This window comes from Carettochelys insculpta, chromosome 10 (assembly GCF_033958435.1).
Source record: "Carettochelys insculpta isolate YL-2023 chromosome 10, ASM3395843v1, whole genome shotgun sequence".
NCBI classification, from domain to species: domain Eukaryota; kingdom Metazoa; phylum Chordata; order Testudines; family Carettochelyidae; genus Carettochelys; species Carettochelys insculpta.
The window spans coordinates 38,388,243-38,409,521 of record NC_134146.1 but is presented as its reverse complement, the minus strand read 5'-3'; the positions used below and the strand labels follow the sequence as shown (position 1 = coordinate 38,409,521).

The following is a 21,279-nucleotide window of genomic DNA, read 5'->3' as shown; positions in this document are numbered from 1 at the left end:
ATACTCTACTGTATCACAGCTAGTACACACATCTCCTAGAACTGGAAGGGACCTCTGGAGGTCATCTAGTCCAGTCCCCTGCCCTCGCAGCAGGACCAAGCACCATCCCTGACATCTATTTCCCCCAATCCCTAAACGGCCTCCTCAAGGATTGAACTCGCAACCCCAGGTTTAGCAGGCAAATCTATAAGTCTTCCTCCCCACGCACACAGGTGGACAGAAGATTATTCCCTAGCTTCCTTCATTGGGCACTATGTCCAAATTCTTTAATTGACACTGTTCTCTGCAGACAGTGAAAGAAAAGACATGAAACATATTTTCCAGCCAGCATCAACTGCTCCCAGCTCCCACTGTCACTTACCACCACTCCAATCACATAGGAATCAAACGAATTCCATGCAAGCCTCAAATTCAGGGCTTACTTATGCACTATGACATCAATGTTGTACAATGAGCCAAGTTCAGAAATCCATCTGGGACAAATAGCGGCCAGGCACATTGTGAATTCTTTTGTTTGTATACGTTATACTAAGCATGTCTTGTGGTAAGTGAACATACTTGAAGATTTATTTCCCAAGTCCTCCAAAGCAACAAAACAATATTCTGCATCCGGGAGCAGCTTTGTGACTCCAGTTCTCTTCCCAAGGTTAGGCACAATTCAGTTTTAAGAGAACTCATTGTTACACAAACCTAAAATTAAAATCTAAGCAAAGACATAGAAGTCGAAGCATAGTGTCTTAAAATGTAAAACAATACTGAAAACAGTGTAAGGAATTAAAGAAAAATACCACAGCTCATCTTCCTGCCTTACCTTATATACCCTTATATTACAAAATCACCCCTCCTATTTGTCACCCGGAGGGGGAGGCAGTGGTCAAAAAAAAACAACTGAAAACCAGCTGCTCCTTTGCTCTGGGCCTAGCTGTGACAGTAAGTAGATCACTTATAAAAGTCTGCTTTCCAAAAACAGGGCAATACTTATTGTAAAGAGATGATTAACAGAACTGGAGCAGAATGTGAACTATATTCACACTAAAACTCTAGGATTGGACGAATATGACTGAGTAGGACCACAAGTTACCACCTTATTAACAGGAAAATATTTATTAACTGAACTTTAGCACAACAGAGTGCCATCCACTGTTATTCTATTACTGGATTTTTAAATTAAATAGGAAACCATTTCTGTGATCACTGTAGTAGGCTTGCACCAAATCTTGTGCCAGGTGGGCCAACTGAGGTGTCAAATGAAAGCCTGTAATGCCCTGAATCTGGTTATGCTCCTTGTATATCTGTGCCATGTTTGTATATATAAGTTATACATATTGGCTTTCTACCTGCATTAGAAATGTTTTAGTGTGGAGAGTCGCAACAGGAGGTGTGGTCACCTTCCCGGACAGGTAACATGGGAACAGAGACCAGATACGCAGAGTTTGAGTCCCCATTTTATGGAAATGGGCTGGGACCCAGCCCAATGACAGAATGCTACTCCAGCCAACCTGAGAGGGGGTCCTCCATTGCCTGTGTGAAGGAGGAGTTATAAATTGGCCCTGGCAGTGACCATCTTGGTTCTCTGTCCTCATGAACTAAGTCTATGTGGACTGGGGCCCATCCCTCTTGGGGTGTAATATTCAGAGACTTGAGAGAAATCAGCATATAACACCACCGACCTGCATCAACAGCTTTAATTGATATATGTAATGTACCACTTTAAGAATTTTTCTGTCTCACCCTGTTCTTTCTTCCTTTGTTAATAAACGTTTATATTTTAGATTCAAAAGGATTGGCACAGAGTGCTGTTTGGGGTTAAGATCTAAGTATTTATTGAACTGGGAATCTGGCTAGGCCTTTTGGGGCCTGGAAGAATCAGTGTGGATTTGGTGAAATAGGCTTTCATAAGGAGGGTTGTTGGTTTGGGCATTAGGAGCTGCGGCAGCATCTGCGGGTTTGCTTGTATAGCATCTGGCTGGCCAGTGGGACTGGCAGAGGTACTTCTGTGGCTGGATTGATTTGCCTCAGTAAAATGGAAATCACAGATTAGGCTGTAAGTGTCCCAGTTTTAAGCAGTTTGCACAGGACTGGTTCTTTCAGCTGTGCCCAGAACCCGCCCCCGCTCCCCCGCACACACACACACACCGCCCCCTCCGGTAACATTATACCCATACCTTATTGTTTTTAGAGATTTTAATTTCCCTTCTTCCTCTACCAGAACATTTTCAGTGCAGCATTTTATGTACATGTTATTTTTAGAGATGCAATAAAGATAACAGTTGTAGTGGACTACCCCTTTATGAAACAATTTGTGCTATTTCTCTCACTTTTGGAAGGTTCAGAAAATGCTGTTAGAAGTCAAATGCTGGCTACAGTGTTGAACCAGCATATTGAGCTCCTGAACACACTCTGCCATAGTGTGTATCACATGCTTTGGATCCCAGACCAGCTCCTGCTCCCTTTATTCTTGCAAGAATTTCAAATTATTATAAGGGGACTTTTAAGGACAGGGACATCAGATTTGGTCATGTGACATAATAAATGTACAGAATTATTTAAAAGCAAGACCATCAAACCAAACTTTTGGAGAATGTTACTAATACATTTTCATGGGGGCTAAGATTCAGGGCAGGTCTATACTACAGGGAAAGGTCAAATTAAGATACACAAGTTCAGCTACATTAATTAAGTAACTAAAATTAATTTGGGCTTCTGTGCCATTGCCATTAAGGTCACCCTGTAAATTCAATTTAGTGCATCCCCACTAGGCACACTAAATCAAACTCCAGAAGACTGACCGTGTCAGAGTTGATCTTCCCTGTAGTGTAGCTGTAAGCTCAGTCTCAAAGCTTTTCTACCCCATGAAGTTCCATCTTTAAAAAAGTCAGTTTATGATCACCAATTTGTAATATCCTTGATTCTAGTTTCTTTATCACAACACTAATATTTTAAAAAGCACTATTTACGTTATGATTAATACCTGTTTACTTTAAAAAATTAATAAAAATCACACATTATTTAAGCCTACATTGTCTGGCATTCTGTTGTAGGACATTTGCTATCTTACTAATATGCACTGTGGCACAACATTTATTTTACATTTAAGAGACTGATTTTACTTTTCACAAACATGCTATGCTCTTTTAAAATGATGATTTCACTAAATTATATACAGTTTGCTAGAGCTTGTCAAATTTTGCATATATGCTCATACATGATAAAATTTCAAAACCAGACAAATTCACTTTGCTTTTGTCACTATTCTTGCAATCTCATCCATAAAAACAGGCTCTTATACAAGTACTATGGACACTCCATATTAAGCAAGAAAACCTGCACTACGGACCAGGTGGCAGGATCAATGCCTAAATTTTAGCAAAAAAACCCAGTTTACACAATTGAACAATGATGTATGTGTACAAAACAGTTAACCACACACCTATGTCATCAACAGCAAGTATTGTTGTTTGTTTTGCATAAGCAATTATCTGTTTAAATGCTCAACTATGGATTTTAGCACATGCACATACTTGTAGTGCATAAAAAATCCACAGCTTCACTGAAACCAATGTCAAGGTACAAGTACGAAGACAAGCATTTGCATACACACATTTTGCCAGGGCCATTCAGGCCTTGGTCCTCACAATGTGACCTCTCAAAAATGCATACCGCTTCACACTTCACATTTTAAAGTTATCCACAGGATGAGTAACTTGAAAAAGAGAGACATTCTTACCCACACTATTATTTTTGAGCCCCAGTCTTCCATCCCATTCCACTCTTAAGGGGCAGCTAAACAATTCAGGTTGTTGTCTGTCTGTGGTTTACTCTGACAAAGAATGTGGATGCCCTCTCTTTCTTCAGTTTTACAGAAGAGAAAAATCATTTCAAAGAGTGAAGCAGTCAGCTCCTACACGCTAATAATAAAGCTCCTTCATTTGAAACTCTCAGATATTCAAAGCCTCAGAATACCTCTCTGTAGCATTATCTACTTTTCTAAAGATGAGAAGACACGGAGGTCACACAGGAAGCCTGTGGCAGACTCCAGAAGAAAACAGATCTCCAATACTCCTACCTGAAAGAACACAACTCACAATGAGCAATTTAGGAGAAATGAAAATCCAGCATCCCTTTGTAGCACAAGTACTCCATCCACTAGGCAAGGCAATTCTAAGCCTCACAACGTTTGAAAGTAATATAGAAAACCGAAAGTAAAAACATAATTGTGCAGAGTTCCTTCAACAGCATCCTTTGCTAAGATGAAAAAATTAAACTTGTAATACTGGGAGCGGAGGGGGGGAGAAAAGAGAGTACGTTTTGGGCTCAACAGATGGACTTTCCAAGTGAGAAAATTCATCCATGGGACACTTCTATAATTCGACCTGCCAACAGCAGCAAACCTGGATCTCATTTCTTTTCTAAAGTGCATTGGAAGAGTTTGAACTCCCCAGGGTTTAAAAGAAAGGTTACTCACTGTAGAAACGGTGGTTCTTCGAGATGTGTCCCCGTGGGTGCTCCACATTAGGTGTCGGGCTCGCCCGGCGCCGCAGATCGGACCTTCCAAGCAGTTTCTGACGGACCGCGCATGCGCCAATGCGCGCCACTCCCTTGCGCGCTCCTGGCCATGTGCGCGATCCGGTCCCCGCCAGTTCCTTGACCAACCGCCTCGGATGCTCCTGCAAAACACTAAACAGAGATCCTGGGCGGGTAGTGGAGCACCCACGGGGACACATCTCGAAGAACCACCGTTACTATGGTGAGTAACCTGTCTTTCTTCTTCGAGTGTCCCCGTGGGTGCTCCACATTAGGTGACTACCCAGCAGAAAGCCAAGATAGGAGGTGGGTAATCGGATTATGTGCAGCTTGTCCCCGAGAGGACCGCTGTCGAGAGACGGGTATCCTCTTGGAATACCCTGTGAAGGGCGTAATGTTTGGCGAAGGTGTCATAGGATGACCAGGTCGCTGCTCTGCAAATGTCTTTTAGCGCAACGCCCTTGAAAAAGGCTGTTGAAGCCGCCACCGCCCTAGTGGAATGAGCCCTGGGAGTGGCCAGTAAAGGAGTCTTTTTGAGTTCGTAGCACATTTTTATGCAGGATATGATGTGCTTCGAGATTCTCTACGAAGAGAGACCTTCTCTTTTCGATTTGGGAGCGATAGAGACTAGGAGTCTATCCATTTTCCGGAAGGACTTGGTCCTGTCTATATAGAAGGCTAGCGCCCTCCTCACGTCCAGAAGGTGTAGGTGCGCCTCTTTGTTAGAGTTATGAGGCTTTGGATAAAACGAGGGTAAAACGATAGGTCCGTTAATATGAAACTCAGAAGAAACTTTAGGAACAAAGGCTGGATGCAGCCATATGGTTACTGCCTCCTTGGAAAAAACACTGCAGGGTGGCGTTGCCATAACTGCCGCAAGCTCGCTCACCCTGCGAGCTGACGTGATTGCGAGAAGAAAGGTCGTCTTTATCGTAAGGAGGCAGAGGGAAACCGTGGCCAAAGGCTCGAACAGTGGTCCCGTTATCGCATTAAGCACCAGGTCCAAGTTCCACGAAGGTGGTAGCGGTGTCCGAGGGAGGTATAGGTTTACCAACCCTTTGAGGAACCTGGTAACCATGGGATGGGCGAACACCGTGTGCCCTTCCTCCTCGTGTCTGAACGCCGAAAAGGCGGCAAGGTGGACCTTTAACGAGGATAGTGAGAGTCCTCCTCTCTTGAGGTCCAGTAAATACTCTAATATCACAGGCACCGAAAGGGGGGCTAGCTGTTTGGTAGATCACCATGCCGTGAAGTGAGTCCATTTCTGCTTGTAGGTCTTCCTGGTGGAAGTCCTCCTGCTACTTTCTAGGACTTGCTGCACTTCCTCCGTACATGTGCTCTCTAGGGAGCTGAGCCGTGAATTAACCACGCTTGTAGTCGCAGGCCTTGGGGGTGCGGATGCACTATGGACCCCTGGGCTTGCGTAAGCAGATTCGGCGCCACCAGAAGGGGCATCGGTGGCCGGTCCGACATGCGCAGGAGTAGGGGGAACCATTGCTGTCGATCCCACGTTGGGACTACTAGGATCATTCGGGCTCCTTCCCTCCTGGCTTTCTTCAAGACTTTGTGGATGAGCATTGTGGGAGGGAAAGCGTAAAGCAGGGGGCCCCTACACGAGATCGCGAATGCGTCCCCCAGGGACCCCCGTCCCAGTCCTGCCCTGGAGCAGAATCGTGGGCACTTCTTGTTGTGTTGAGTAGCAAACAGGTCTACCTGGGGAAAACCCCATGTGTGAAAAATCGGTCGTAGCAGATCGGGACGGATCTGCCACTCGTGCGTGAGTGCGAAACAGCTGGTCTGCCTTCACATTGTGAGCGCCTGGTAAGTACGAGGCTTTCAAGGTTATATTGTTGGCGATGCACCAGTTCCACAACCGGACTGCTTCCGCACATAAGGCACGGGACTGAGCTCCTCCTTGCCAGTTTATATAAAACATGGTGGAGGTATTGTCTGTACTGATCCCGACTACTTTGCCTTGTATATGGTCTCAAAAGTGTCTGCAGGCGTTGAACACTGCTCTGAGCTCCAGTATATTTATGTGCAGTGATTGCTCCGTGGAGGACCACAGCCCTTGCGTCACCTCTTCGCCCATGTGTGCTCCCCACCCTATGAGGGAGGCATCTGTAGTAAGAAAAAACAATATTTGTGGTTGGTGGAAGGGTACCCCTGTTAGCAGGTTCTTGGGGTTTACCCACCATTGCAGGGATTTGCGCACCTCTGTTGTGGGCGACACCACCCCGTGAACGGTGTGTGCTGCCGGTTTGTATACGCTCGCCAGCCAGTGCTGCATGCTGCGCATGTGTAACCTGGCATTCTGTACTACGAACGTCGCTGCTGCCATGTGGCCCAGCAGCTGTAAGCACGTCAGAACTGGCACCATAGGGCTAAAGGTGATGACTTGCACGGGGGAGCCGATGGCCCGAAAGCGAGTCTCTGGTAGATATACTCTCGCTGTAATAGAATTTATGCGTGCCCCTATGAACTCTATGTCCTGTGTGGGGTCTATCTTTGATTTTGCCAGATTGATAACCAGGCCGAGCGAAGAGAACGTGCCTGCTGTGACGCGTATCATGCGTAGTACCTCCTCCTTCGAGGCCCCTTTGAGTAGGCAGTCATCCAGATACTGGAATATAAATACCCCCTGTCTGTGCAGGTAGGCTGACACCACTGCCAAGGTCTTGGTGAAGACTCTGGGGGCCGAGGAGAGGCCAAAAGGTAGGACCTTGTATTGAAAATGTTCTTTGCCTACCATGAACCGGAGGAATCGTCGGCGAGCCGGATGCATAGTTATGTGAAAATACGCGTCTTGTAAGTCGAGGGATGCGAACCAATCTCCATCGTCTAGTGCCGTAAGGATGGAGGCGATTGTGATCATCTGAAATCATTGCTTGCGCAGGTACTCGTTGAGGCCTCGAAGATCTAAGATGGGCCTCCAGCCTCCTGTCTTTTTCTCCGTGAGGAAGTACCTCGAGTAGGACCCTCTCCCTTGCAGTTGCTCCGGCACTCTTTCCACTGCCCCTATGAGCATGAGATGGTCTACCTCCTGCTTGAGCCTCGCTACATGGGGGGCCTCCTGGAGGTGGGGCCTGGGTGGAGGTCGTGGCAGTGGGAGCGACTGGAAGGGGATGGCGCACCCCGTGGCTATGATCTCCAGCACCCATTTGTCTGTGGTGATCCTTTGCCACTGGTTGTAGAATGGTCGGAGGCGATGGTGGAATAACCGCTTCGGATGACCTTGTGCGATGGTAGTGATGGCGCAGCCCTGGATCTGTGTGTCAAACTTGTGGCCTTTGGCCCTGCCCCGAGGACGCACGGCTCTGTTGGGAACGTTGCCTGGGAGTTCTGTACTGCTGGTGCTGTTGATGTCGCCCTTGTTCGTAACCCCTGTGGTACGGGGGACGCTGTTGCTGGTACTGGTACCGTCTTTGTTGAGGGTAGTACTTTTTCTTTCTGTATGGAGGGGTGTAAATCCCCAGGGTCCTAAGTGTGGCTCTTGAATCTTTACTGGAATGAAGGACCGAGTCAGTTGATTCGGCAAACAGCTTCTGCGAGTCGAAGGTAAGATCGACTATCTTTGCCTGCAGGTCCCTCGGTATACCCAAAGTCTGGAGCCAGGACTCCCTTCGCATCACCACTGCCGTAGCTGTGGAGCGTGCTGCTGTGTCCGCAATATCCAGGGCGATCTGAACTCCCGTCCTCGAGGCCGCGTAGCCTTCTTACACGATGGCCTTGAGCACCGGTTTCTTACCCTCTGGAAGCGAGTCCATGAGGGAGGTTAACCTCGTGTAGTTGTCGAAATTATGGTTCACTAGATGCGCTGCGTAATTTGCCATTCGCAACAGTAGAGTAGAGGAGGAGTAGACCCTTCTGCCGAACAGCTCTAGCTTCTTGGCATATTTGTCTGTTCCCCCTGTCTTGAATTGAGATGTCTTTGATCTTTGTTGCGACGACTCCACCACCAAGGAATTTGGTTGTGGGTGGCTGAACAGGAACTCCATGCCCTTCGCCGGCATGAAGTATTTTTTTTTTTATCCGCTCTCTTGTGGACAGGCGGAATAGTCGCAGGGGTCTGCCATATCATAGTGGCGGACTCCAAGATTGCTTCATCAAGCGGTATTGTTATTTTGGAGGAGGCCGGAGGTCTCAGATTTTTGAGCTGATGGTGTTTCTCTTGCACCTTTGCTGTCTGGATGCCTTGCGTGAAGGCCACCCTCTTAAACAGCTCTTGAAACTGTTTGAGATCGTCCGGAGGATGGACGTCCCCCGGGGCCGTAGCCTCGTCTGGGGAGGAGAGCGAGGAACCACTAGGGTACGCCTCTCTGGACCCTTCCGGTTCCTGTGGTTGATGGTACATCCGCTCTCTGGAAGCGTGCAAGGGAAAAATCTCGGGGTTCCATAACCAGTTCCCCCTGAGATACTTGAGTCTCTGTCCCCGTTCGCGATTGCCCTCGGGGATACGGGACCATCTGTGGGGATCTTTCCCTGGTAGATTGCTGGTGGTGTCTATGCCCCGCATGATAGGGGCAACCATGGGAGCACGGGCACTGCTCTTGGGAAGGTGACCGAGACCACTCCCTTGGTGCATACCCTCTGCATCTGGGGGAGCGAGATCGTCGAGAGACCTGGGACACTGGGGAGAGCGATTTGTGATAGTACTCCAGCGGCTCAAACCCCAGGAAGGGTGAAGGTGGTCCCAGCCAGGGCGAGGCTGGTTGTAAAAATGGAGACGGGGGCTCCGGGTAGGCTAGGGGGGACCCCTGCCTCCTAGTTGGAGTCTGCAGCATGAGCGGAGGGCTGAGAGAAAGCAACTCTGCAGCCCTGTCTGGAGAGGGGCTGCGGTGCCTTGTTTTGTGTGCAGCCTTCCCCCTCCCTTGAGGGGGTAGCTCCGCCCCCTGACGTGTAGGGGATCTCGGCCCCGTCCGCACCGTGCTCGGCACGCTTATGGGCAGTGCCGCACGGGCGGTGTCCTCCGGTGCCTGCAGGCTGCGTGCCTGCGCGCTCTGCACCGCCAGTTCCCCGGGGTCGGTGCCACTGCTTGCGGTGCCACCAGTACCAGCGCTTGTTTAGCCGCCGCCCTGCCTGCGGTGCGGGGCGGCTGTTTGATTATCGGAGGCTGAGCCGCCTCCACGTGGCTCTCCATGCCGCTGTCAATCAGCTGTTGCTGTGGCTGGGGGCTGTGCGCTCCTCCCGTCCCGCTGGCTGTTGCTGCCGGCAGGGATCAGGCTGGGGAGACTTTCCTCCGTTTTTGCGCTGATCGGGTGAGGGAGGCGGCTTTCCTTTTATGGGCCCCGGAGGGTCCCTCCTGCTGAGGCCGCTCCGGCACGTCTGGCTGGAAAGCCTTGTCGAAGAGCAGCATTTTAAGCCGCATCTCCCTGTTCTTCCTTGCTCTGGCTGTTAATTTTGCACACAAGGAGCATTTCTGCGTGACATGGGACTCCCCCAGGCACCTTATGCAGTGACTGTGCCCATCAGACGCTGGCATTGCCTCTCGGCAAGACTCACATTCCTTGAATCCGGAATAGGACATTGTTGGTGAGTCTTTCAGTTGTTAATGGGGTACTTAGCACCTTCTCTGTGCTGTTTTCCCCCTCTCCGATAGCCTGTCGCGGCAGGAGGGCTAATGGCCCTAGGCTCCTGGCCTCCAGTGCTCCGCTTGTTACTAGGACTGGACTGAATGCCGTCCCGCTTGTTGTTTCTTTTTTTTTTTTTCGAAAATAACTGGCTAACTTAACAGTAGCCTAAGAACTTGAAAACTTTAAAGAAAAACAGTTAAAACCATTGAATACGCTAACTTGGCCGTAGCCTAGTCGGATTCCGTCTGCAGCTGACGGCGGTTAAGAGGAACTGGCGGGGACCGGATCGCGCACGTGGCCAGGAGCGCGCAAGGGAGCGGCGTGCACTGGCGCATGAGCGGTCCGTCAGAAACTGCTTGGAAGATCCGATCTGCGGCGCCGGGCGAGCCCGACACCTAATGTGGAGCACCCACGGGGACACTCGAAGAAGAACCTATTGATTTGAAATCTTGCTTTAGATTACAACCAACTTCCTCAGACTGATTAAATCCTAAAATGCCTCTTAACAAAGGTGGCTTAGACAGGTCATGATTACAAATCTTCATAGCTCCCCTTCTGAAAAAAAAAGTATCTCTGTCTTTCATCACAGAAGAGAAACTACAGAATAGTTTTGGAAGACTATGTATTTTCTATGTCTATGTCTACACTACAGCTTGGAAAATGCTTTGCAGCATGGAGAGGCAAACACGTGCCAAAGACAGCCATGGCAGCACAGCCGGCAGCTCAGGCTAGTCATGCATGTACAATCCCATCTGACCCTTTAGATAAATAAAACAAATATTTGGGCAGCTAGCCCAAGCTGCCTTTGTGCCAGGCCACGTTGCTATCATTAGCATACTAGCTCAAACAGTGGTGCCAAGAGCTGCTGCAGGCCCTGGGGCAAGGCAGGAGGGAGGCCCAGCTCTGTGCCCCAAAAGGGGTGGAGCCTAGAGTGGAAGGGACACGGCCTAGGGCATTCAACTCTCAGAGCGGCAGTGCTGGCCCACCTCCCTCACAGCCACATGCAGCAGCGCTGCCACACTAATTCAAAGGGGCCCGGAGCTCAGCTTGCTGCCACTGCCAAAGAACCCACAGCAGCAGCTGGAGCTCCAGGCCCCTTTCAAACACCGGGCCCAGGGCAATTGCTCCCTTTGCCCCACCCTGTCAGCAGGCCAGAGCTCAAGCCCAACAGTTGTGTGTTTGTATATACATGATGGGAAACACACTCACAGCTGCAGAGTAAACACAGGCACAGAAAATTCATTTTCTTCTTCCAAAGATATTGTTATTTCTGCGATGAGTATCTCCTTTTGGTTGTCATGGATTACTTCTGAATTTTCCAGTATTCTTCAGCTAAGGGGACATCAGCCAACTGAGCTGCTTTGTAAAAAGTAATTTACTGTTATAGAGCAGGAAAAAAAGCTTTCAAGGGACATACACCATCTGTGAGAAGATATGAGAAGCTGCTAAAAGACTAAGCAATGCGGAAGATGAGTAGTGCCAGAATAGAGACAATAGTTTTAACATGACTGGAGATGACTTCCTTGGCTTTACATTAAACAAAGAATCTCCCAGAAAACTTAGTTTCTATTGTATCATGCATACAAACACACTTAAGTTGGTAGTTTCTATTGTAACATGCATACAAACACACATAAGTTGGTTTAAGGCTCTCACTGAAGCTCTTTTACATATAGTTTGGCAGTATATGGGGGCTAGAAAGTAGAATTGATCTTGCTTTAATACCTTTGCAGAGGAAAAAGGTTACCCAATGTTCTCCATATCTATCAAAAAACCACTGTACTCAGAAGAGGATTCTGTATTCTCATTCTCACCATCTGACTGACCTTTAGCTGATTTTGTGTACAAAACGCAGAAACAAGACAAAACAAGATGATCCCAAGTACTGCATCACAAATATTTGTAGCCCCTTAATTCAGCTTCTAAAGAAGTCCTGTTAGAAACAAGTTCGAAGCCTGCAAGTTCTTGCAAGGTTCATAATGGAGTGGAACCAATGTGCATACTCTGCTAAAGTCAACACACTGAGGCAGAACCAGAAGAAGGCGAAATTAAAATCTCACCCTATACATCAGGGCAAGTAACGTTAAGCATTACGCAGTGTCCCATAGCAAAATGACACCTCTCTTGAACACTATTTACCAACCCCCTTCCTCACTTGCAACGTACACAGACTTAAAAAAAAAAAAAATGATGAGCACAGAAGTGATGAGTCTGAAAACGAGCGTGAGTCTCATTGTGATAACGAGGCACTTAAGAGTCCTTTCTTGGTGACCTACTACCAATATTAGGAAGAACTGACTTGGTGGCTGAGCACTTATCAACACATGATCAGATTTTCCTGTGCCCTTTGTCAGGCTCATTCCTTCTCAACTGATGACTAAACAACCTTGTACAACTTGCTGCACGTGTACTGTTCAGAATTTTGCCTTTGGGGAAAAAAGGAAGCACAGATGTATCAGTTTTGTAAACATTATCTGGAATATTATAAATCATTGCCATAACTTTTCCATTATTGGAAAAGTAATTAATTTCTATTATTGGAAAAGTACATTGGAGAGTAGTAAACACATGACTTAAAACACAACCATATATTGGAAAATTCCAAAACATAAATTTCATTCAAGAAATCTATTACACATGAGTTTAACTCATTTGATGGAGCTCAGTCCATCTCTGTATCACATCACATTTCATGTTTTAGGCTCCTCTTTATCACCTCTCCTGCAGAGAAAAAATCATCATTTGAAACCTCTCTACATTAAAAATGATGGCTCAGTAGCTTTTCTAAATAAATAAATGGATTTAGGTCTGGACTGTGAATACCTCAAAGTGAAGTGATACCTGGATACGAAGCTTTGATTCACCCTATTATAAAGACAGCAGTCCACTTCAGGGAAGGTAAGGCTAGCTGGGACCACCAGATCAACAAGTCTGACCATATCCCTGGCCACACCCTTCAGCTGCCTGTAAAACCTGAGTACAGGATTTACACCAAAATATCGCACCCATAAGGAGACTGAAATATCAGGTGCCACAGGCAGAAAACAGGAGGGAGAGCAATAAGCTATTTGCATACTGTAGATATAAACCCGGACTGAATTTCAAATACTCCCAAATTTTACACATGACTTTCAGTTCAGGTCAATCTCTACTAAGTTCTAATGGCCAAATTGTTCAAATGTAAGTTCCCACAAGTAGGCCTCTAGATCCACATTTACTGTTCCAAAGAAGAGTTGTCTGATTTTCAGATATGCCCAGCTCCCTCGGTTTTCCATGCCGGGGCACTGCACAGCACTTCTGAACCAGGCCAGTTCTATTATGAGGCTTGTAGTCTCCATTTCTGCAGTGCAGGCTTTAGCTCCCCAGGTTGGTTAGAATAACATTCCCTGAAGAGTTTTAACAGGTGGGATTCAGGGTAGCAGAACAGCAGTTCAGGCTGACCCAACACCTTCCAGGTGAAAAAGCTCTCAGCAAGCTGTAACCGTACCACCTCTGACTGAGAGAATAGCTCCCAGTCAAAACCCATAAAGGCATCCCCTCATCCACCTGCAAGTCCCCCCTATTCCAAAATGCCTGCAGCAAATTACATGACTAGGTTGAGCTCACTACCCCTCACTGCCTGGTTAAGATTGGTGAACACACTATTCTGTCAGTTATACCCTTCTCTTCCACTCCAGTCTGCACGTTTGTCTCATCCCCCAGTTGTCTTGTCTTGTCACATTAGGCTCTTTGCAGCACAGACTGTCATCTATTTCATGTCTGTACAACAACGAACACAACCAGGCCCTATGGCTGTCACGCTAAGGTAGTACTGCAATACAAGGGTTTCTTAATTATTAATTATGCATATTAACATGGAACTAGATGCTAATGTCAGGCATCAAAGCTTGGCAACAGTGTCCCATTATTGCGAATGCCAATGAATATACTTAAATGGCAGATGTAATTGATCAATGCAAGGACAGTGATGCAAAACTATATCCAGGCCTCAACGTAGTCACTCCAATATTTGGGCCAAATGCTGCCCTCAAATACCTGGCACAGTTTTCAGTGAAATTAATGGGCACCAAAGCCATGCAACAAGGTCACTATTTAACCCACATCTAGTCCACATTCAGACCATTCAATAGCTCTTGAATTCCCCCTCTTCCCACAAAGCTTACTGACCTGCTGTGATCCGTCTCCATTCACCATGTGAGGCATCATGGCTACCTCCCCACTCAGCAATGGTGGCAGCTCCAGCGGGATTTGGTCCGTCATCATCATTGTGACGTACATTCATGGAGAATTTTCCTCAACGGGCTTCCTACAAGACAGGCATTGTTTTAAATTAATTTTCATCTAAATGTAGACTCAGAAAAATCTATTCATACTTCAGTGGGATTGTACCTTGCCCATTAATCCTAATTCTTTAAACATTATTTCTTGGACCAAGGACACTGAACAGATTAGAGCACTGATAATGGCTTTCAGATTTCATTGATAAACCCATTGTTTAAACCCATCAGTATTCAGCAAAAATAACATGGCCAACTCAATATTCCTTCTTTTCAGGACTTTTCCAAGATTAATATCTTAAGCCAAAGCCTTCATACCAGGCCTGAAATTTCTGAATGATTGTAAGCGTATTATGGGTTCAATTTTTTTGATTTGTAAGATCCTGGACAATGCAGCATTCACACATGCACTTGTTGTGGGGGTGGGGAGATAAACCACTCTTGAATGAAAAATGTTTTGTAAAGTAAATGAAAGTGTAGACACAGCCTTTGGAACCAGATTTCTTTGCGTATTTGACATTCATAAGAGGTACTATTACTCTCGACATATATCATACAGCAAGAGCCAAGTAGTTTTTAATCCCTTGATGACGTTCCTATCGACAGCCTGAATTATTAAAAGAGCAAACATTCAATTTTCAGGGCTTCCCTCTTAATTGTTACACAAGTGAAAGTTCCTTCCTAGAATCTTACCCAGCATGTAGAAAATAGACTGCTGTGTAGGACAGTACACAAGAATAATTTATTATGAAATATCACGACTTCATTATAATACTATCCCCTCGCAGTAAACTATCGGAAGAGGTATGTAAGTATTGCTAAAAATAAAGTGAGAACTCTGTAATAACACATCTTGTAATCTGGTGTTAATAGTACCATCACGCTGTTTTACAAGGCCATAACCCAGCTCCTTAATGAATCAAGAATAGGACCTGAAGTCAAATAATTTAGCCTGACACAGGAAACAGATTTTTTGCACAAATCCCCCTACAAACTCCATGGTCCTAATGCTAATCAATTTTAATTAATGCCTTACTTGCCAAAGAAACCCCAATGCTTACAAATGATTAATACGGACCATCAATAAAATTTGGGTAAGAAAACCTATGAATTGTGGTAAAGGGCAGTAACCAGGTAAATGGCACACACATAGTGCTGAACAACTATACATAGAAGGGAAATTTTAGGGAGAAAACAATAAAGAAAACCCTATTTATGTGTAGAGTACTGTAGGATCTAATGTATCTATGGAATAGACAAAACTTGCTCTTCCAAGTTACAGCTACTAGAGCTATAAACATAAGTAGTGTGGAATTAAATTCATCTATTATATGAAGGGTGAGAAGCTGAGTCAACTCTGCCAGAATTAGAACCTCTGGTTCCATGGAGTCTAAATATTTTAAACCTGATATGCAAACCACCAAGCCTGTCACTCTGCTGCTGCGAGCATTGCCATTTAGATTTTTAAAAGTAATGTATAAATATAAGTGCACAGGATACTGAAACATGCTCTCTCTTCCCCGTTATATACTTATTTACTTAGCTTTGGTGAAAATCAGCCCATCTAGAGTTCAGCATTAAAAGCTGGGTACCCACAGAGCAAACTAATAAATGTAATAATAATGAAATAAATCAGATCACGAGCAAATCAAGCATCTTTACACACATAGCAAGTAATGGTGAACTGATCTACCTCTCTTCTAAATCAAGAGTCCGACTCAGCATTATTACTCTTCCTCAGGCATACACCTCTAAAAGCTATTTTTACATAAGTGGTGCCATGGTTTCCGTAGGTCTTTCTGATGTTCTAGCTACCCCAAAATACAAGTTTTCTAATTGTCACTCCGAATGGACAGAAATGGAAGGCATCTATTTCAAAAAGACCCTTTCCCTCCTTTTATCTGAGTCCCAATTATAGGACACAAATTCTCAGCAAGTTTGTACAGCAAAATAATGTACCAAATGGCAAACATACATCAATTAGCGACCAGCTAAACAATAAGACCTTGACTTTATTTTTTGAATCTCATTCCAGGTCTGGCTCAAGCACTGATCCAGGCCTCACTTTATACCAACCCTCTATACTTTGCCCCACATACTGACCCACAGTGATTACCCACACAAAGAAGAAATCTGGACACCAAGTACCTCCCTGGCTCACAACAACAAGTACCATAATCCAAAGCATCCACCATCTGCCAAAAATTTCCTTGGCTCTGTAATGTAAAGCTGATGGCTGATAAAGTCTTCTCTGCTTGACCTGAGCTAAGTCTGTTGGTCTTTTCCCCTCCCTCCTTCCCTCCCCCCACCTTTCTTCTATCAAGCAGTTTTGCCATTTCTCACAGTGGTCCCACTTCCCAGAACCAGGTGATTATACACAAATGTCAGATTTTACTTTTCTCAAAAATGCCTGTTCTTCATGATAGTGGAGAAAAGTTTGAAAATGTGAACCCTATAGGTTCAAAACTCTGAATGTAACTCCAATGAAACTATTTAAGCATCTCACAATTTTGGAAGTCCAACATTTCATAATTTTTAATCTCTGGGGGCTGGCAATACAACCTCAAAAATGTAGCTGTAACCACCATGTGTCCTGGCTGCACAGAACACTTAGGAAAAAACAATCATGAAAAAAAGGATAGCTCAGTGGTTAGAGCACTGGCCTGCTAAACCAGGGTTATGAGCTCAGTCCTTGAGGGGGCCATTTAAGGATCTGGGGCAAATAGATTTAAAATATAAAATCTGGCAGGGATGGTGATAGGTGCTGCTGTGAGTGCAGGGGACTGGCCTCAATGACCACTGGAAGTCCCTTCTAGTTCTATGAGATAGGCATATCTCCATATAAATAAACGACATTACTTGTTTTCCAATAAAGTGGATTAATTCATGCAACAGCTAATTGTATCCCTGGTTTGTGAAGATTTTAAATGTGAGTTTAATCAATCATAAAAAGAGGATAGCATCACAATAATGAACCTTCTCTGGCATTTACTGGCAAACCAATCTAGAGCACATATGTCCTCAATTCATTCCTGTTTTTCTAAGTATATATATAACTTTATTAAGGAGTTCTGAGAGAATTGCAAGGTGGACAAGAGCCATTATAAACACATTAAAATACACATATGTATAAAGGACAAATCCATACAGTCTGAATCTGGTATTTTGACTTTAAAAAAGGGCATTTTTTAAATCCTCAAATAATGTGGGACTATTTTTATTTATTTAAACAGACTACAATTTGAAGCTATATTTTACTCATAGTAAAGTTCCCCATTCTGGACACAACAAATTAATGTGCTGCATGTCGTTATTTAAAAGTTTAGCAGTTATATTTGCACTACAGCCATGTCTACACAGACCTTTTTTCAGAAAACTTTCCTCCTATTGCCAATAAGGGACCAACTCCACAAATATTGGCAACACCATTGTTGGCCATTGGCATTTTCCAACACAGTCATATAGGCCTGTTTTCTACAGGGTTAGAAAGCATGTTGCTGAAATTACTGGCAATCATAGGAAAGTTTTTCCACTTTAGGGCTTTCACTATTAATGTCACTGACGGAAGCATACCAGGTCTCTAACAATGGTGAGAAATCTTCACCAAAAAGCTTTAGTGTAGATACAACAATTGAAATTGCAACTTAAATTACACCAGAAGACTTTAATGTATCAAACCCTATAGTTTTAGAACCAGCTTCAGCTACTAACCCATTACATTTCTTTCTTACTGATTCTTGATTAACAAAATGAAAACAATTTATCTTTCAAATCTGCCAACATCCCCTGTGTCCCCCATGCACTAGTTGCTCACACAAAACCAATTCAATTTATTTGATTGACATACAAAGGTCAGTAAGCATGCACTGTAATCAACTTTGTCTCTAAGGAGTCAAGCACTTTAATTGCAAGTAAACTCTAGGCCAAGAGACTAAGAAAACAAATTCAGAAAGCAGAACTTCTCAGCTTTACTTAACAAAATATGAACTGCCATATATTAATGCAAAGCCTGAATCAAACAAAACCCCAAAGTTTTCTCAGGTTCTTAAAAGAGTTGAATCAACTTAAACTTCCAGAAAATATTTCTTGTGCGTCTGCATTCCCTGGGTTTGGCTGGAACAGGATGTGGAAATAACACTATTCAGTGAGAGAGGCTGTTCCCAATCTAGTTGTATCCAGGAAATACTGGAAATTTCAAAGTTTCCTGCTCAATTTGGAGACCAAGGAAGTGAGGATTAGGAACCAATGTTTTAGATGTTTCTCCACCCAAACTGAGCCTCCATAGCTTTTGATATGTACCAGGCAATACTGCTAACCCAATCTTCTACTTTCTAATGCAATGTCCAATGCCTCTCACAAAATAAGATAAACCTTAAATTTCTTTATTTATTCAGTATGTGTAATAAGTAATTAGCAACTACACATTTTGGCAGAAGAACACAGAGAACAAATGAGAACTATCCAACACAAATTCCCACATATGCCCTGTTTCTACTCGAGCCCCTTCCTTTTGAAAGGGGCATGTTAATGAGCGGGTTTGAAAGATGCTAATAAGGTGCTGCTATGAATATGCAGTGACTCATTAGCATAATGGCAGCCACAGAGATTCAAAAGTGCGGCTTTTCGAAGGCGCGCCACCTGTGGAGATGGGACCTTCCGAAAGGACCCCTCCCACAGTTTTTGAAAACCCTTCCTCCTATCTGGTGTTAGGAAGAAGGGCTTTTGAAAATTGGGGCGGGGGTCGTTTCGGAAGGTCCCATCTCCACTGGCAACGTGCATTCAAAAAGCCGCACTTTCGAATCGCTGCAGCCGCCATTATGCTAATGAGGTGCTGCATATTCATAGCAGTGCCTCATTAGCATCTTTCGAATCCACTCATTAACATGCCCCTTCCAAAAGGAAGGTGCTCATGTAGACACAGAGATGATAAATATGACCCAATATATTAAGACACACAGTTATCCCTAGTGTCCAAGAGGAGTTTAAGAATCATGAAATAGTCTAGCAATCTAGCTTTTCCTTGAAGGTTTTGACTATACTTTAACTATGGTACAAGCCAAGTAGCTTTATGATTTTTCCACTTTCTCTCTTTTACAAAATTAAAAAACTTCATCCAGCTAAGGCAAACAGCTTTAAATATGAGAACCTAGCAAAAGTAAGTTCTACATATTTAGTTGTATGAACTTTTTTTTACCAAAGCTAAGTTTTCATTTGTCTGTAGTTTAACTCTTCAAAGTCTACTGACTAAATACCCTGCTTTAATAATCAAAATAATTTGAAACTATACATTTTGTACTACTAGAATGACACCTTTCAGAGACTTATCAAAACCCTGTATCCCTATTGGCATAAAATTTCAAACAAGCAAAACCTGCTTCTTCTCAGAGTTGTGGGTTCAATGCCTTCAGATTTTTCAGTCTTATTCTTTAAGCATATATAAACCACACATAACATTATGTGTGGGAGACTGTATTTCATTGCATCATTAATATCCAAAAAGGATTCTCACAACAAAATTACCATTTCAACATGGACAATTGCATATCTTTCAATCACAACTATATGACCATTTCAATTCAGACAGATTTGCAGTAACTGGCTCAGACCACTGTTAAACAAAGAATCCTCAAAAAAAAAAAAAAAAAAACTAGGAAGGTAGCCATTCATTCATTATAATGACTAAGAGATGAAAAAATGAATGAGATGATGAATAAGAGATGAAAAAAAAACTATTCAAACCAAAACAACTAAAGCAAACTAATTTTTAACCTGCCTGAAAATTATTTTAACATATGCAGTTTTATTTCATTGTTTGACTTTGATAGTAGTAAGGTGATCCTTCTAGATGCAGTTGTCCAGTCAGGAGCAGATGAGACAGACTATGTTTAGGGTACCTTTTCTACCTCCCCTCTCCATGCAAAGCAAAGGTGGTCGTAAAAAGGGGTGCTTAGTCATGACTGAAGTTGTTGAGTTGCACTCCCGCCTCTGTCCAAATGAATAAACCACCATCTGATCGCCTGTGTGCTGGTCCATGACAAGGAGCTCCTGAGCATTCCTGTTCTGTTCCCATCACCACTTACCGATCACTCCAGGAGTTGGATCAGAATATGGAAGATGCTTGTACATGATTTCTTATAACATGGGATACCACTGCACACCAGTGTTCAGTTGCAGGCCTTCATCTGCCTTCACAGCCCTTAAGAGAATTTTTCTTTCTATCCACTTCTTCTACCACTGGAGATATGCTGAGGGGGTGGAGGGAGAACTAGATTGCTGGTCATCTGGAACTTTATCTTCAACCTCACTTCCTCAGTTGACTCTGCCAGTAGAGATTCCTAATAAGATAGCTCTCAGGATCATGGAAACACACAGGCTGTTCCACCACATCAAGGTCATGATCCACTGGGCTGTATTTCAGGGATCCCAGTATTTAGAGTTCCAACAAAGACAAGAGGAAAGAGCAAATCAGCAAAGGAGAAAAACATGCCCCACAGCCAGACTCAACAATCCAGATAGTTCCCTCCCACTGGGAAACATCTGCCCCATATGTAACAAGATCTGTGGATCCCAGATTGGTCGTCTTAGCCACCTGTGCATCTACCAGAAATAACTAGTATGAGTTTATAGAAGACAGTCATCCTGAACTCTATGGGATTGCTGACAATGCATTCCTATAGCGCTTCAAAATGCTTAACAGACATTATCTAATTAATCCTCATTAAACCTTCCTGCAAAACAAACAAGTCAGTAAAACAAAAAAGGCAGTCTATTAGCACTTTAAAGTCTTTAAGTCTTTACAGAGCTACCGGACAGCCTTTTTTTTTTTTGATAGAATATAGACTACCATGGCTATCTCTCTGTTACTATTAAACAAGAGTGTGTGTGTGTGTGTGTGTGTGTGTGTG

General features: G+C 44.3%; 1 protein-coding gene across 2 annotated transcripts in view; it reads right to left on the bottom strand.

Moving 5' to 3' along the window:
* The window catches only part of FNDC3B (fibronectin type III domain containing 3B), a 402,180-nt gene that overhangs the window by 311,656 nt on the left and 69,245 nt on the right, over positions 1-21,279 (bottom strand). For both annotated transcript variants that reach the window (XM_075004071.1, XM_075004072.1), the window contains exon 2: positions 14,265-14,403. In XM_075004071.1, the coding sequence (XP_074860172.1) occupies positions 14,265-14,375 (111 nt within the window). In that variant the 5' untranslated portion in view covers positions 14,376-14,403. The remainder of the gene's footprint in view (positions 1-14,264; positions 14,404-21,279) is intronic.